The 17871-nt window shown below is 39.5% G+C and overlaps 1 protein-coding gene across 6 annotated transcripts in view; it reads left to right on the forward strand.

The window, feature by feature from the left end:
* The window catches only part of NTNG1 (netrin G1), a 334602-nt gene that overhangs the window by 233688 nt on the left and 83043 nt on the right, over positions 1–17871 (forward strand). For all 6 annotated transcript variants that reach the window (XM_027058454.2, XM_027058458.2, XM_027058459.2 and 3 more), the window contains exon 4: positions 16203–16375. In XM_027058454.2, coding sequence (XP_026914255.1) covers positions 16203–16375 — 173 coding nt within the window. The remainder of the gene's footprint in view (positions 1–16202; positions 16376–17871) is intronic.

A 17871-nucleotide genomic window follows, 5' to 3' on the forward strand; every position in this document is an offset into this window, starting at 1 on the left:
GCAAAGTGGAGCTCAGTTTTTGAAAACTTGAAGAAAAAAATATTGGCTTACTTTGTTTAAAGTATTGCTAGTGGGAATATTAAAACAAGTTTGCTTTTATATATTACTACATGTAAATTCTCTAAGTCTGAGTTTTATCTTAATCTATAAAATGGGGAGAGTGATACCTGCCCACCTCTCTCTTACAACATTGCTATACAGATGAAATAAAACACTGCTAGAAAAATGTACTCTTACGAATGTACATTTAAACACAGAATTAAGCTCAAAAACTGCTAGCCAATTTATTATTTTATTGTTATTATTGCTATTATTATTTCTCTGATCTTGTGTTTCCCACATTTCCACAGTGAGGGAATGGGACTGGATAATTCTTTCAACAAATACTTACAAAGAGCCTACTCCAGACCAGGCACCATGAAAGGTCCTTTTCAGGAACTGGGGGTTTAGCCTGCCCATCACCTGACCTCATGAAGTTCAGAGTCCTGATCCCTTTCCTTCACACTGTAGTGCCTCACAACGCACTCAAGTTTCTTCTCATTCTTCTGTTAAATATAAAACAAAAATGAGAAGACCTCATGACCTTAGAGTAATTGAGGTGAGACAGCAGGTCCCTTCTTTCTGTGGATTATTGTTCTGATATCGTTCAGAAATAGTATAAGCTTAGCCACCGGATCTTATGTATAATAAACATTTAACAAATATTTCATAATGATTGATGATGACAGATGGGAATTAAAACTTATCGAGTTTACCTTTTTATGATCTGTTCATGGTGGCACTTGACATGCTATCTCATTCAAAAGTCAAAATAAAGGGTCACCTGGGTGGCTCAAGTGGTTAAGCATACGACTCTTGATTTCGGCTCAGGTCATGATCTCACACTACATGGGATGGAGCCCTGCATCATGCTCTGCACTGACAGCACAAAGCCTGCTCGGGATTCTCTCTCTCTCTCTCTCTCTCTCTCTCTCTCTCAATCTCTCTCTCTCTCTCTCTCTTTCTCTCTCTCTCTTTTTCTCTGCCCTCCCCAAGGCACACACACACATGCACTCTCTCTCAAAATAAATAAACATTAAGAGAAAAAGACCCAGCTCTTAGTTTCATTGATATAAAATTAAATTAATTAAATAATTAAAAAATAAAAAATAAAATAAAATAAAGCCTAACAAAGTCATTCACTTTCATCTCTATGTTACAGGTGAGGAACTAGCTTAAGGTCAAAGAGTTTAAAAGTGATCATAGGGATATTCAAATCTAGGTCTTTTCTAACTCCAAAATACAGCACGATTTTTGCACCTTAACTTAAAAAGTCAGTTCATTTTACTGAAAACAAAAACAAAACAAAACACTTTTTATAAAAATCATGTAAGGTTAGAACCAGCATACTTTGAAATTATCCAGCATATTCTAATGCCTACCTCCTAATGATAACATATGTCTGTTTTGCAAGTCTAAATCCTTGGCAGAAAAATCTGGTTGGCCAGACTTTTCCAAGCCAGGCCATAAATTTTGGGTTGTTGAGCAATTTCTGTAATGACTGCTTATGGGTAATAGGTCTAGTCTAGTTCAATCATTTTGGGAGGTGGAAGAATCATGGGGAACTAACATGGCATATTGTATTAGGATCTTTTGGTTGCTAGTGCCAAAAATAAATAAATAAGTAATTCAAACTAGTTTAAACAAAATAGAGACTATTTTGGCTCACATAGTTAGGAATCTGGGACACAGTTAGATTCAGACAGGCTGACAGCATGAGCTACACAAAGTCATCAGGATATTGTCCCTATCTCTTGGCTTGTTCTCCTCCGTCTTGGCTTTATTCTAGGCTGAGATTCTCCATGTCGTGGACAAGATGGCCATGAGCAGTTCCAGGCCACCTGCTACCAGAGTGGCAGTACCACAAGGAACAGGACTTTTTTTACCCTCATACTCTCAGCAAAGGCCCAAGGGTCCGTTTTCACAGGGATTAGGTCCTACTCCCATCCTTGAACCAATCATCATGTTTCCAAGAAGATGGAATGGATTGGTAGGCTGAGCTCAGCCTCTCTGCTCATCCCTGGAGCTGTAGGTTGGAATCCCCCACCTCAACCTCCCAACATGAAGATGAAAAAGGGCAGCCCTACAGCGTTGTTACCAAAGGAAAAAGAAGTAGGAATTTGGGGGTGCAAAAACTGCAATGTGCACCCCCGTTTAAGTTTAGATATCGCCAGAGGTGGGGTAAATCACACAGCCAACGTAAGCCTTTTCTCACGCACAGACCAAACTTTTCACAATTTAAAGAAATTAGTCCCTCAAGCCAGTGTAACCCACCCAAAGTGAATCACCTATTTAGTGATTAAGCCCGGGTCTCTTGATCACCTATCACTTGACTCTAAAATATGACCATGATCCATATAACATTATTTGAAATTTCACTTCTCATGACACCTCACTTCTCATTCATTTGGTGCAGACCCCACCTCTGAATATTTCATTATATAAGTGAAGAGGTGGTGATGGGGACAATATTATTAATCTCGTAGCTACCATCTGGTTATTTTTCCCTGACCACATCCTATCTGTTGGATCTTTTGAGAGTTCATTGCTATTCTTCATTTCTATTCTCAGAGTTCTTTATTTCTTTGCTTTAAAGCCTTTGTGTCTAATCTTAAGTGACATACAGTTCAGGTCATCGGCCACAGCAAGTAAGATCAGTCTCTTTTAACAGATGGGTTTTTTTTTCTTTTCATTCTCTCTCTGTGTGTGTGTCTGTCTCTCTCTGTTTCTCTCTTTCTCTTCTTTTTTTTTTTTTTTTTTTACTTTTAAACTTCAACTTTTTCAAGGCTTGCTGACAAAAGTAGGCCACCAAATAAGGGGAAAAAAACAAAGGCTTTGCTAGGTGCACCCTTCTCTATTGGATATTATTTTATTTCTCAGAAAAGGGAGAATTAGAAGAAAGCTATTTCCCCCAATTTTCCATACCACCCATGGGAATCTAATTCAATTTCCTCTCAAATTTTGTAGTGAAAAGTAAAAATATAGAATCAGGTTGCTGTAGTGTATTCTTTTGCACAGGTGTGACTTTATTTTTTATGTGATAAAACTGTTTATTCAGACTGGTTCATTTTTAATCAGACTCTACTATAACTATTTGAGGAAATAAGACCTTTTTTGAATGGATGAGTGTACTTATTTAAAAGACCCCCAAGCTTACCTGACAATCTAACCTGATAGCGGAATCCTACAGTGTCAGAGGGTTCTTAGGTCTATAGCCAGAGTTTTACTGAACGGTGTGGCTTTGCAGAGCACAAGAGGACTTTAGGTTCATTCCTGTCCTATTTTTCTTTTGTCCCAGTTTCTCCTAGAAAAAAGGAGAATTATATTTTTTTAATCCAAGAAGTATATAAGAAATTATCATGGTATAGTCCAAATCAACTGGAAGTAAAAAATAGGTGAAAGAAATATTTCACTTATGTAGTTCTATAAAGAGAAAAAAAGAAATGTAACTTAGCAATTGTTTACTGTAAACCACAAAATGGATGAATATGTGTGAAAATAATAACCTGATTACATCAACAACCTTTATAATGGCTTCTTATATCAGGAATATATTTGGTTTCCAAAAACAGGATAGCTGACTGCCTTAAACAGGGTGAAGCTTGTTTTCTTCAAGTGAGAACACATGGGAGGTGGGCAGGCTGGGGCTCAGGGTATAAGAGCACCATCAGGCCTTAGTTTCCTTCTGGCCTCCCACTTACCCATCATTAAATGGAACTTCCATTCTTGTGGTTGCAAAGCCTGGAGTCCCCCTAGCATTTCTGTCTGGATCCCAGACAAGAAGAAGGAAGAAATGGCAAAGTGAAAGGGGGCAAAAAAAAAAAAAAAAGAAAAAAAAAGGGGAAGGAATGATTCTTTTTAAGCTGTCCCCATTTAAAAACTTTCAAGGGGCACCTGAGTGGCTCAATCAGTTAAGCGTCAGACTCTCGATCTCAGCTCTGGTCATGATCTCACCGTTTTCGAGTTTGAGCCCTGCATGGCCTTCTGCACTAACAGTGTGGTGCCTACTTGGGATTCTGTCTCTCCCTCTCTTTCTGCCCCGCCCCCACACTCTCTCCGTCTCTCAAAATAAATAAACTTTAAAATGAATGAATGAATGAATGAATGAATAAATAAATAAATAAATAAATAAAATAAAAACCTTCCAGAACACCCCACCTAGTGACTTCTGGTCACATCCCACTGGTCAGACTATATAACATGGTCAACCATAGAGGCAGGGAGCCTGGGAAATGAGTATTGTAGTTTCCTCACATGTTTTGTAGAAAAAATCAAGAGAGAAAGGGATGAAAAGGACTTTTAGATGGCCAAGCCATGAATTTCCCATCTCTCTCCATAATAACAGCTTGAATACTTCATATTTACCAGAATCTGTAGTACATACTTCACGTGAACTATTCCATTTAATCATCATAGCAATCCTATGTGATAGGTACTAATAACAGTCCAAAAACATATGTGAGGAAACTGAGACTCAGATGGAGACACCCACCAGGTTCATGGCAGAGCTAGGACTTGATATCAGACCCTTTGTCTCCAGAGTCCAAGCTCTTAACACCATGTTGCCCTGTTTCTCTTATCTGGTTCCTTGAACAATGATCATCTCTATTTCTGGAACCGGAGACCCCTAAATTTTCTGTTTTCTCAAAAAGAATGGAAAGGTTCACCATGGATATATTAAACATCTAGGTTCATCTATTAGTTGCTAATTGGCCTTGGATTAGTTTAGTTTTAATTTAACAAGCTCTTTACCTCCCAATCTCCAGATTGATTGGTTGTGCAGAGAACAGTGGCAGTCTCAGTTGAGGTAATTATCTTGTTATGTCTTTTATCCTTCAGCACCTCTTGTCTAACCAGATTCCTCATGAGTGTAATAAACAGGTCACAGAGCACCATCGTATACCTACTCCAATCTTAGAGAATGCATTATCTCGAATTTATAAGCTCCTATTTTTATTTTATTTTACAGTCATGGTATGCTAGTCTCCCTGGCAAGCTTTAGAAACAGAAAAGAGCTATTTTTAAGATTATGTAAAAGAACCAGTAGTTTAGCGAGTCATGTAATCTGAGGTTTCACTACAGGTCGGTTTAGGGTTTCAAGCAAGATTTAAGTGTAATTTTAGAGGGTTTCTTAAATGTCATAAGGATGTCTAAGTCATTTATTGCTTAAATGTACAAGAAGGATTTCTAGCCCCTGTTCCATCAATTTTTGGAGCAAATAAATTACATATTTTTTAAAAGATGGTAAGATCCCAGTGTCTGTGAAGAACTTGATAAGGATCTCAGGCTTTATTTCACACTCCTGGAGAAAACTGTGTAACTGTATATTTCTTTGCTTAAAAAAAAGAAAAAAGAAAAAAAAAGATCTGTATCAATAACTTTTCAAAACTAATTCTTTCAATTAGTTTCCTCAGGACAGGAAAGCCACCATCAACATGGGGCCATATTACATACTCAATATATTGTGAAAGAATGAGCTCAAAAGCTATGTGGAAATCTGTCATCTGGGTTTGCAGGGCAGATACCTACAGTCCTAGCGCCTCTCTTTCTTCTATGCCTCTCCTATAATACAGGAATGCAAACCCAAGTTAGATGCCCAGACTCTTTGTTAGTATGTTAGTGTGTGGCTGCTTTCCAAAAATTGTTGTAAGTAGATATCTATTTCACATCGAACTTTGGCCATTGCATAGTTTATAACAATAAATCTTCTGAAAACATTTTTGCTTACCAGTGGTAACTACTGTCAGACGGCAATTAGCAGGTTTTATTAATGGAGGAAGGAGTAGGAGAATGCTGGAAAGATTTGAGCTCTCTCTTTCTTCATGGGATCAGGATCAGCAGACCCATTTGATAGTTGAAAATCTGGCCTTTTTCTATGAGATAGAAGTGATAATAGTAATAGTTTATAATTATGACCTGCTTACTTGCCAGGTGCTATGCTCAAATATAAGTTCAGATGTGTGTAAGATAGATTCACATTATAAGAGCCTTAAACAGTATTGAAGAGGGCATCTTTTGGGATGAGCACTGGGTGTTGTATGGAAACCAATTTGAGAATAAATTTCATGTATTAAAAAAAAAAAAAAGAGCCTTAAACAAAGTAGAAGTTTTTTCTCTCTCCTTTCTCTTGGGAGGTAGGTCCTCCATGGCTGGAATGGTGGCTCTATCTTTACCTACCCTATGACCGCAGTGAAGGCTGCCTGAGGGCCCAGGTTCCACTAGTCATGGTTACTGCCATGGTCCATGTTGTCCAAAGTGGATCAACGCCACATTCGTGTTCCATGAAGTAAATTAGAAATGGAGGAAGGAGTGTAGCCCAACAGGAGTGTCACACACAGACATCACTCCCACTAATATGCCAATGGTGGGACATAGTCACATGGCCACACCTAGCTAGAGGAGGTGCTGGGAAACATAGTCTTAATACGTGTGACTGTGCACCCAGCTAACACTGTAGTGATATGGAAAAAGAAAAGATACATCAATTAGCAGTCTCTGCAGTCTTGTAATCTATCATTTAAGGCCCCCACAACCCTTAAGGTAGGTATTTTAATTATCCTCATTTTACAGAGGAATAAAATGAGCTTAAGGAACTTGCCTAAGTTCCTGCTAAAGCCAGACTATTTGACCTCAGAGCCCAAACTCTTATCCACTGTTTTTCTGCCATCTCTGTGGACAAATACCATATTTTTTTAGTTTACTTTTTCATTTATTTAATATACAATTCAGTGGTTTGTCGTATATTCAAAAAGTTGTACAATGCTCACCATTATTGAGTTCCTGAACACTACCATCAATCTAAAAGAAAACCCCATCCATCAGCAGTCACTGTCAGTATGCCCCTCCCCCCACCTCCTGGAAACCACTTATCTACTTTCTATCTGTATAGATTTGCCTATTCTGAGTATTTCATACAAAAGTAAACATACATTTTGTGGCTTTCTGTGTCTGGCTTCTTTGATTTAGCATTATGTATTCAAGGATTTTTCCATATTGTAACATGTACCAGTACTCCATTCCTTTTTTTTCCTCCCAAATAATATTCCATTATATGGATATACTACATCCTCTTTCTCCGTTCATCAGTTGATGGATGTTTGGATTGTTTTCACTTTTTGACTATTATGAATAATGCTGCTATGAACATTTGTGTACAGGTTTTTTTGTGGGCATGTATTCAATTTTCTTGGGTAAATACCTAGAAGTGGAATTGTTGGATCCTATGATAACTTTATGTTTACCTTTTTGAAGAACTGCCATATTGTTTTCCAAAGTGGCTAAAAAAGTTTACATTCCAGGGCGCCTGGGTGGCTCCGTAGGTTAAGCGTCAGACTTTGGCTTAGGTCATAATCTCACAGTTTGTGGGTTTGAGCCCCGCGTCGGGCTTTGTGCTGATGGCTCAGAGCCTGGAGCCTGCTTCGGATTCTGTGTCTCCCTCTCTCTCTGCACCTCCCTGCTCTCTCTCTCTCTCTCTGTCTCTTTCAAAGAACATTAAAAAATTTTTTATAGTTTACATTCCTACCAACAATATATTCCTACCAACATCATCATCAGTGTTTACCATCTTTTTAAATTATAACCATCCTAGTGGATGTGAAGTGGTAACTCATTGTGGTTTTAATTTGCACTTCCCTAATGACTAATGGTGTTGAGCATTTTTTCCTGTGCTTATTGGCCATTTGTATAAATCTTCTTTGGAGACCTATCTATTCAGATCCTTTACACGTTTTCTAATTTTTTTTTGTTGTTTTATTATTCAAGTTGTAAGAGCTCCTTATATATTCTGGATAGAAATATGATTTTGATTAGTAAGTATAAACAGTTTTTAATATAGTTGAATTATTTAAGTATTCTGTGATATATGAATCTGCAGATTGATAGCCTTGACAGAATTCACAAACAAAAATGGTCAGTTCAGTTTGTGAGTACAACTAGCACCTTAGTACTACTCAGATTTTAGGCCAAAGACTGCCCAACAGAATATAGGCAGAAGTAAGGTTTGTATATGGATCACACCCATGATTTTAGTTTTCCTGTTCATCAGGATTTTGACACGCTGGTGACTCGGCAGTGCTTCTAGCCCTTACTCTACATATAAATCACCTGGCCATCTGGTTAAAATGCAGATTCTTCTTCAGCAAGTCTGGGAAAAGCCTGAGATTTTTAACAAGCCCTCAGGTGATCCTGAAACTGCTGATCCAGGGACCTCAATTTAGGTAGCAAGTGTTAGTAGAAGTATTAATATCGCTGTTGGGAACCATGAGTCTAATTCTCCTTCTACAAACCAATTTGCTTTCTTCTGCCTCAAATAGACTGATGTCCCAGCTCAAACCTGGCCTTTGGAATTGACTCTTGACTACCACTTACCAGAAGTGCTTCTTTGAGCAAATCACTTAACTGCTCTTCACCACACTTTCCACATCTGTAAATTACAGATACTTATACTTCCTTCTCCCAGTGGTAATGAGGATGAGGTGAAATAACATACATAAGGCATCTATCACAGTTCCAGATCTATATTAGGACGTGGTTAAGTGTTGTTTTTTTTCTTCTACCCGCCTTCAGCGTTAGGGGCTGTCCCTCTGTTTTGTGCAAATACAGCATTATCAGTGGGGGGACAAGTGAGTGTTACTACCCTACTTTCCTATATTGTCATGATTAGATCAAGCATTGTTACTGGAGTCGAGATCTTGGGCCCCACAACGGTAGAAATGAGGCCAGACCAAGGCACAGGCGAGGCTCTATTGGGGCTATAGCTCTAGCTGGAAGGAGACACATCACCAACACACAGGAGTTAGGCTGGCTTCTCCAAACAAAGGGGAGGCCCTGCTTATATAAAGTCCCCTGAAAGTTGCCAGGTCCATTATGCTAATAAAGGATAGAAAAGTGCCTTGTCCTGATTGGTTGATTTTGGCAAGCAACTAAGACAGTTTATTGGTGTCTTTTGGAGCTGGGGTCTTTCAGGCTTGTGGCGCCTGTTTGTTTCTGTGCCAATAGGACATAGCTATGGCTGTTGTTTTTAAGTCAGCCTTGTATACTAGTCTGCATCTCAGTTCTGCACTGTAAGAGAAGCAGCTTAGCAATAATAGTCAACATGAAATGCCCCAGGTGTATAATGTTTTTCACCTGGGGCTTGTTCCCATGGTCCCTGGCATTCTCGGTATTGCCCTCTTGAAGGTTTGTAGTCTATGTGTATTTCATCTTATTTACTCAAAAATTGTATGTTCTTGGACATTAGGACTCTTTGTCATCTTCTGGTTTTGAATCCCATGGGCACTCTCATGGTGCTACCCAAGAATATGTTATTAATTAAGTCTTACAGAATGAATAAGCCCATTTCAGTCGTGGTAGTAGCAGTAGTGACTATAGAAGTAATAACATTTATTAAGAATTTTGTGTCAGACATTATCCTAAAGGCACGCGTACATTATCTATTCAATACCCAAAACCGTTCTTTGAGACACATCCATTTATTGTGTCTGTTTTACAGACGAGGCAGCTGAGACCTAGCCATACTTAGACAGCCTTCCACTTTTGGTGGTAAGAGCAGAGTTCTGGAGGCCGGCTGCCCACAGTCTAAATCTCTGTTCCGTCTCATTCTAGCTAGAGAGATGGGTTTGGTTTCTTAGCTGGTCAATATGCAAATACATCATCTATAATTAATGCCAATCCCACAGTATTATTGTGAGGTCCGTGTGAACTATACAAAAAAAATGCTTAGCACCGTTCCCGCTACTTGGAAGTATTCCACACGTTCTGTTTACGTGTGTGTTTGTGAAGTCATTTATCCAATGGCCTCACAAGTGGCAAAGGTGGTATTTGAACCCAGGCTATCTGACTTAATAATCAATAACTCATAATTTCTAAATTATGTTGCTGCGGGTCTTCTATTGCAAATAATCTGTTGAGGTGGAAACCAACAATTCATGTGTCAAAGTGAAAAGAGAAAGGTCAAGGGGCTGCAGAGGCAGAAAAAATATGTGAAAGGCATTTTGTAATTTATCACCTTTTGAAAAAGACATCTTCAAAGCTCCAGTGTTTGTGCGAACTCATTTTCTAGAAGCATTTGTGGCTGCTGCCAATCCAAGCCAGAGGGTGCAACCAGAGACTGAGCCAGGTTTTGTTGTGCCCAAAATTTACACCCTTTGGGAGTGGAAGGGTGCTCTCATTAAGGGAAAGCCTTCACTACTTAAAAAATGCAAAAATATCTTATTTGTGAAAATTATACAAAAGCACATGACCACATGAGAGCATTGCTAGGGTCCTCCTTAAGGCCCTGAAAAGGCCGTGATTCTAAACTTCATTCGCTTCATGGTGAACCGCCTCTGGCACAAAAGTAGTCAAATCCCTGACCTGCAAAGCAGCAAGCCTGGCTTTCCTTCCTGTTTTGCTTCAGAAAGGGCCAGTTTCAAACTTCTGTGTCTTGGTGCCTCTATTTGAAACACTAGTGATAGATTATATATATAGATCTCTAACTCACAGGAAATTCTGGTGGATAACATGTTTCCCAGAATAAATATATTAAATTATCTTGAAAAAAAAACAGGCAGACTGTATGGGTTTTTCGTACCTACTGGCAGGTGGCACACATCTAAATGTTGGAGCCTTTTTATAAGCAGGATTAAATTGACTCATGACAGCTGGTCACTAAAATACAGGAAGTGCAGACCTGGTTGAAAGCAAGAATACACTGGTTTTCATCACTCGCATCAAAGAACAGAGCTCGCTTTTTTTGTAAGTCCGTCTTAGCAAATGCCTTTATTTGACAGTGTATGTAGTTTGTCACTTATGCACAAGTGGATCTTTGAGGTACAAGCAAGTCAATTCCATCTAGAGTGTCTTGGTGTGAGTTCTATGTGTGTAAACAGAATCAGTGAATAGGTTTTAGCTCTCCAGAACATCAGATATTTCACTGTTAGCAAAGCCTGTTAGGTCTCCATTTGTACAGCTCCTTCCCTGCCCAATGTAATGGTAGACGTGGGAGCTGGATGACCATGGAAATAGATAATGAATCTGTCAGAGACAAGTGGTTGCCCTGGAAATCTGACCTCCATCCCATCACAAGGCTGGAGGTCATATTCCCAAGAATTGAGAGCAATTTCCTGGCGTTGTGACATCCATTTCTTCTTTTTTTTCTGCTGGAGGAAAAGATACTCTGGCAGGGGCTCTAAATAAAGAATCTTAGTGGCTGGTTGGAATGGGCTGATGCAAATAAACCAAGCTGTAGAGAAGGAAAGAGAATCATTTTCAAATACCAGCCAGTGTTGTGGTACCTCAATGTCCACTTTTACCTGTGCTGCCCAGGTACAACAGTCATCACCAGGATGGAGGAAACACAGTCCAGAAGCTAGGCTAGGTCAGCAGAATGAATACTAGACAAGTTCCAGTTTTTGCCAGAACCCAAGCAAGATTGCCAAACTTGAACCTGAACCAGGTGGCCATTCTTCCATGAGAAGTTGAAGCCAAAAGATGAACATTCCAGAATAATTATGCTGCACAAATGCTTTGTTTTTGTTTTGTCTTGTTCTTTCTCCTCTAAACTGTGTTGTTTTCCTGAGTCTTTGAGGCATTTATTTTCAGGCTTTTTTTTTTCTTGTGTTAGGTTTCCAGCATTTGGCAAATTCTCTGGAGTTTGAATAGTGTTTACAAGGTCTTACCAATTTTATAGAGTTCTCTTTGCCCATTATGAGGTTAGTTATGTAAACCAATGATAAGGGCATGTGGTAGTTTTGAGCACATGTCAAGGAGTTTTTGATTTATTACAATACCTATTAATTCTGTTTTTAGTCCATTACTGTGCTAGACATTGTAGAAAAGACCCATGAAGTTCCTGCTTTCAGAGAGTTTACTTGTTTAACAATCATTTGTTTATCTGTCAAATATATATATATATATATATATATATATATATATATATATATATATATACATATACATTTTTTTTTAAGTACTTACTATGTGCCAAGCACCTTGACATGTGCTGGGGATGTTGCAATAAATAAGGCAAACATGACTGCTGCCTCCAGGAGTTTACTCTAGTAAACATGCTAGAAGAAGAAACTATGAGAATGCAGCCTATGTCTAAGGCAGAGATAGTGTGGGCTTTATCATGTGACTGGCCTCACCCAGTGTCCCAGGAGCACATGGGAAAGGTATTCTGGTGGGTCAGAGAAGCACTCAGATAATTGACCAGCAGATGTTTTTTGAATGTCAGTTAGCAGCCAGACACAGAAATTTCCAAGTTGACACCTGAATGGTAAGAATTTTGCAGATGAAAGGAATAGAAATGGTAGAGCAGAATGTTGCAAGCAGAAGGAACAGCTTATAAGATTACCTGAAGGCAAAGTTTGAAAAACTAAGTAGTGTTGCTGGCAGTGCAGATGAATCTAGAGAAGGGAGAAGACACCAACTTCAAAGGGACTTGGAGGCCACATGACAGAGTTTGGACTCTATTCTGAGAATACTGACAAGTCTTTAAATGGTTCTAAGCCACAGTGACCCCAATATTTTTGTGTAAAGGATTATTTTGACTGTTGTGTTGAGACTGGGCTAGAGAGGAGCATGACTGGAGGCAGTAAGGTCTGTTGAGAAGCCATTGTAATAAAGCAGATCAGAGATGATGACAAGCTTCACGAGGGCAGTGGCAATGGGTGGCTGGAACCATGTGTATTTGAGAGTTATCAAAGAGGAAGGAATCCCAGAATTTGGTGAGAGATGGAGCAATGACAACTTAGATGTGATAGGAAAGGAAGAGAGGCATTCTCAACCAACTGCCTCAAAGGTGATGCAGTTTACTGAGACAGACATCTCAGAGGAGGAGTGAGTGGGGAAGAGAGGCTCAGACTTCAGTTCAGGATCAGTGGAGTTTGACATGCCCAGGAGAGATATCCATGATAGATCCAGAATTTATCAATATGTCAATCAGGTAATCTTCACCTAGTAATAGTGGAGGGAAGGGTTCTATCAATCTCTGTGGGTAACAGAGATTCTCTGAATCTCCTAAAATGTTTTCAAATGTTAAAGCTTATCTTTCATGTGCTTATTATTTCAGGGTGGGGAAGATTATGGAAGTTTGTTTTAGAATGCAAGTTTGCTGTAACCCAAAGATAGTTAAGGACCACAGAGGAAATTGAAGGGACGGCCTTTTTTAAGAGTGTCCGAAAAGACTCACTTAGGCTGATGGTTCTGAGCCAGAACCCCAAGAACAGCATATAAAAAGAACACACAGAAGAAGGTTCTGAAAATGCACTTGAGAATCCAGTGAGGACAAAGTATCAGGAGAAAGGGAGTGGTCAATACCTCAATCAAAGAGAGAGATTCAAATACCCCTGGGTGGTCAAATGAGGTAAAGAGAAGTATCCATTGGATTTTCAACAAGGAGGTCATGGCAAGAGAGGCTGTGGTGGTGAGAAAGAGAGAGTGAGTGGGAGATGAGAAAATGGAAAATTCAAGTACAGGAAACTCAAGAAGGGAGAGGAGATTGTTAAAGAAGTAGCTGGAAATGAAGACAAGGTAGAAAAGAAGTACAGGGTAGATATCCACCCCCCCACCCCCCACCCCCGCTTAAGATGGGAGAGATTTGTGCAATGAGTCAACATTTTAAAAGCTCAAAGAGCCTTAAGGAACAACTGACAAAACCAAATACACAGAAGCATTTAAGGGGATCAGAAGAATAGAGCTCAGGGTGCCTACACTGGTAGCATAGGTGATTGGGAAGAGTTTGAATTGAGTTGAGCCTTTGAATGATTAGCTTTTGGACAGGTGAGGATGAACCATTAATTGAAAGAAATCTGCGAGAAATAAGATTAAACATTTATCCGTTCCTCTTTCACCTTCTTTTGTTATTCAAAGAATATTTTCTCAGCAAATATAAGGTCTTTAGAATGGAAATTGCCTGTAACACAGAAAGTGACTACAAGTATATGAAGGTATTAACAGTTACAAGACATTTAATCCAACTTACAATTACTTCTTGTATTCTTGGTCTTCCTACATGAAACCAGCATATCCTTTGGGGTCACATTATTCTTTTCCCCATTTGGAATTTTTAACACCAGATAGGGTGCTAAATCAGTATAAGCTGGTGCTTCTATCACTTAGGTTTCTAACATCTTCCATATATACAAACACACCCATAAATAAAGGTGCTAATGTTGATGGATAAAGATCCTTCCATATACAATCTGGCACAATTGACTCCCTCCCTGCATAGAGGAGATTGCTGTAAGACCTAGCTCATAATTAAACACTGTTTCACTTAACCGAATTATTTTTCTCTTATCTTTTTATGAGACTGCATACATGTTAATTTTAAAGGCTTTGTTTATGTATCTAAGTTGAAGAGGTATTGTTTAAACAGCAACCTTTCGGGGTGCCTGGGTGGCGCAGTCGGTTAAGCATCCGACTTCAGCCAGGTCACGATCTCGTGGTCGGTGGGTTCGAGCCCCGCGTCGGGCTCTGGGCTGATGGCTCAGAGCCTGGAGCCTGTTTCCGATTCTGTGTCTCCCTCTCTCTCTGCCCCTCCCCCGTTCATACTCTGTCTCTCTCTGTCCCAAAAATAAATTAAAAAACGTTGAAAAAAAAAAGTTTAAACAGCAGCCTTTCAATTTACTACAATTTATAAGTATACAGAAGGCAGAGTATAGCTACAAGTATTACGAATTGTGCTAGACCCCTGAGGAAGCTGAGGTGTGGTCTTTACCCAGGGAGGTTTGAGGGAGGGGGGCAGGGTGGGCATTGCTTTAGGGGCCACACCTTTTGGTTAGAAAAGAACCCAACAGCTCTCAGTAATGGTCTTAGCCATTCCTTTGCTTCCTTGCCATAAGTGTGGGCCAGCCTACCAAACAGATCATCAGTGCACAAGGGAGAACCTCGGATGTTGCTGTACAGACAACATAGAAACCCACATCAGTTCTTAAAGAACCTTATTTTGCTACCTAAGAAAGACTACTGTTACCTTTTCTAATTCATGACACTTTCCACAAAGGAAAACAAATGTAAAGCACAACAATATTTCTTTGTCTTTATGAAATTTGGCTTTCTGTATTTTTGTCCTACTTCTTGGGAGAGGCCAGACTCATTTAAAAATTCACACACACACACACACACACAAATTACATTTTCCCGATTCTGACTCTGACATACCTTGACCCTTTATCCTTCAGCTTGGGTGTCCTAGCTCTCCCCTTTGTGTGGATGCATGGCATCCTGCATACACTATTCTGGCCTCTGGCCATGGTCATCCTGTCAACCTAGGTTTTACTTTTCCACAGGATGCGACCTGTGCTTGGGAAGTTACAATTTATAATCTGCTACCTCAACAAATATCCAGTTGGCCTTTGCAATTTTATAGTCCAGGATTTTGGATAGGGGGATGCATTTTTGTGGAAATTGCATATTTCATTGTGGCCTCTCATAGATCACACTTTTATTCATAGGCACCAAAGGCAATAATCCAGCCACATATAGGTTTTTGTTTTCTAGACCTCTAAGCATTTTTTTTCTGAGTCATTTGAACCATTCCTGAGAGAACTTTGTAATTGTCTTATTTGCTGTGAGGGAGCAATCTAAGGACTACTCAGATTGGGTAGAAGCCTTGGTGGGAAAACTTTGGATCTGGGGTAAGGTCATTTTTGAGCCCGGAATATGAATATCTTATTATGACCTCCTTGGGTCTATAAAATAGTCTGAATAGCAAATTGTCTTAATGGTTACATTTCCTTTTCAACAAAGAAAGATTGCCTTTCTGGTTTAAGGAAAAACAGAAGATAACATTGTTCTTCCAACCCAGATGAAATCGTCATAGTTTTGATAATATTACAGGAAAACTGCTCCCTAAGTAGTTTGATACCTGTTGGAAAGCCCTTGATTTTTTAGCACAGTTGTCTTACCTCACATTCAGGTCCCCACTGAACGGACTGACTGGTATTAGGATTCCTCAAAGTGTGGGAGGATACAGACTGTATCATAACCCCACCTCTTCCCCCAAGGGCACTTGTTGAAAAGATTCTGAGGGTAGGGCCTCCAAATCTATATTTTGCCAAGAGCTTGTAGGTATCCAAGCACAGCAGGGTGTGAGAACTACCACCCAGGAGATAGATGGGTAAAGCCTCTGTGATCACCAACTTGACTTAACAATGAACTCTTGTTTCTCCTCTCTTTAGGTGCAAATGTAATCTCCACGCCACTGTGTGTGTGTATGACAACAGCAAATTGACCTGTGAATGTGAGCACAACACTACAGGTCCAGACTGTGGGAAATGCAAGAAGAATTATCAGGGTCGGCCTTGGAGTCCAGGCTCCTATCTCCCCATCCCCAAAGGCACTGCAAATACCTGTGAGTAGCTTTGCTCTGTAACACCATATTTTGTGCACGATGAGATGAGCTGAGAGTTCTGCTCAATTTCACTTGCGATTGTGCTTTTTTTGTTTTTATTCTTACCATTGTCCCATTCCTCTTCAAAATGCAGCTGAAGCTCTAGTCCCTATTTTACCACTTGTAAGCACATTTTCACACTTGGCTCATCTGTTCAATTCAGTCTTACAACATTCACATCAAATGTGTTGGGAAATGAAGGAAATCAGGAGAAATTTTGCTAAGTGGATGAAACAGGAGATGTTTGTTTTTCTCCACCAAATTAATTTCCAATTAAAATAACAACAGCGTTCAGAACTCCCAATGGTAACTTAATTTTAACCATAAACAACTCCAGAAATTCTCTAAATGTTTGTAATCCCATTTCCCCTACTGGGTAACCTGAGAGATGCTTTGTCCAGAAGATGCTTCCCTGTCTGATCTTACCATAGCCTTAGCTATGCCCAGTGAAATAATTGGCTTTTTCCAAATTCCAGCAGTTGAGGTCATGCTTGGCATGGATCCTGTTAGCAAAAGCCACCTTTTGACACAGAGTGTGATTGTAAGCCTTGCAGGTGCTACATTAAGTTAAGGAACGTCTGTGTGTATGTGAAAAGAGCATTGGCCTTATCTGTGTTTACAGGAACCATAACAGGTGCCCCATTACCACTCATGTGTATGCCCCACTAAAATCCCTGAACATCCATAGGAAAACACACTCTGACACGCTCAGGCAGAGAAATGATTACTTTCAGAATAAACTGCCCAATTCCATGGGTGGACTGATTAGCCACCTGTAAAAGCCAAAGGTTTGCCCTCTTTCAAAAGTAGAGGAGGGGTGAGGTTGAGAATATACCTAGTAAGTGAGAAATAACAGAAATAGCAGGACAGTGAGCAGTGGGAGAATGAGGGCTTGAAAAGCCACTCACTCTGTGCAAGGCTAAGAATGTTATCAGGTACTTCAAAGCAGCAGCTGTGAGAAACCAAAATCTAAAAACTAGTATCACAGGAACCAGGACCTTATCAAGTTAAATGTAAGAGTAATGAAGCGAGAAACAAGCCATGAAGTAAGGGGGCATGAAATTATGATAAAATTTCTATGAGGCAGAAAAAAAATTCTTCAAAAGATTTTTTTACAATCCCTATTTGTAAGGGTATTCAGTTTCTTTCTGTGTTAAAGAAAAATTGACAGTCTAGCTCCTAAAATTAATACATAAAACTCTATTGAACAGAAATGTTGATTTTTCAAGGTGATTTTATTAACAGAGACTCTTTTGGCCATCCTCAATTGTTCAGGGCCATAGACTCATGAATTCAGAAGGAATCACAAGGTTATTTGTTTGCGAGACCCTGTGGCTGCCTACCAAGGGTCCCTATCACCACACTTGTCATATTTACTTTAAAGGTTTCCCAAAATGAAAGTGGCTCGGATTTCATTTTTGGTGTCTGCTGCTTCTTTAGTGGGACAAGATGGAACA

This window comes from Acinonyx jubatus, chromosome C1 (genome assembly GCF_027475565.1).
Source record: "Acinonyx jubatus isolate Ajub_Pintada_27869175 chromosome C1, VMU_Ajub_asm_v1.0, whole genome shotgun sequence".
NCBI classification, from domain to species: domain Eukaryota; kingdom Metazoa; phylum Chordata; class Mammalia; order Carnivora; family Felidae; genus Acinonyx; species Acinonyx jubatus.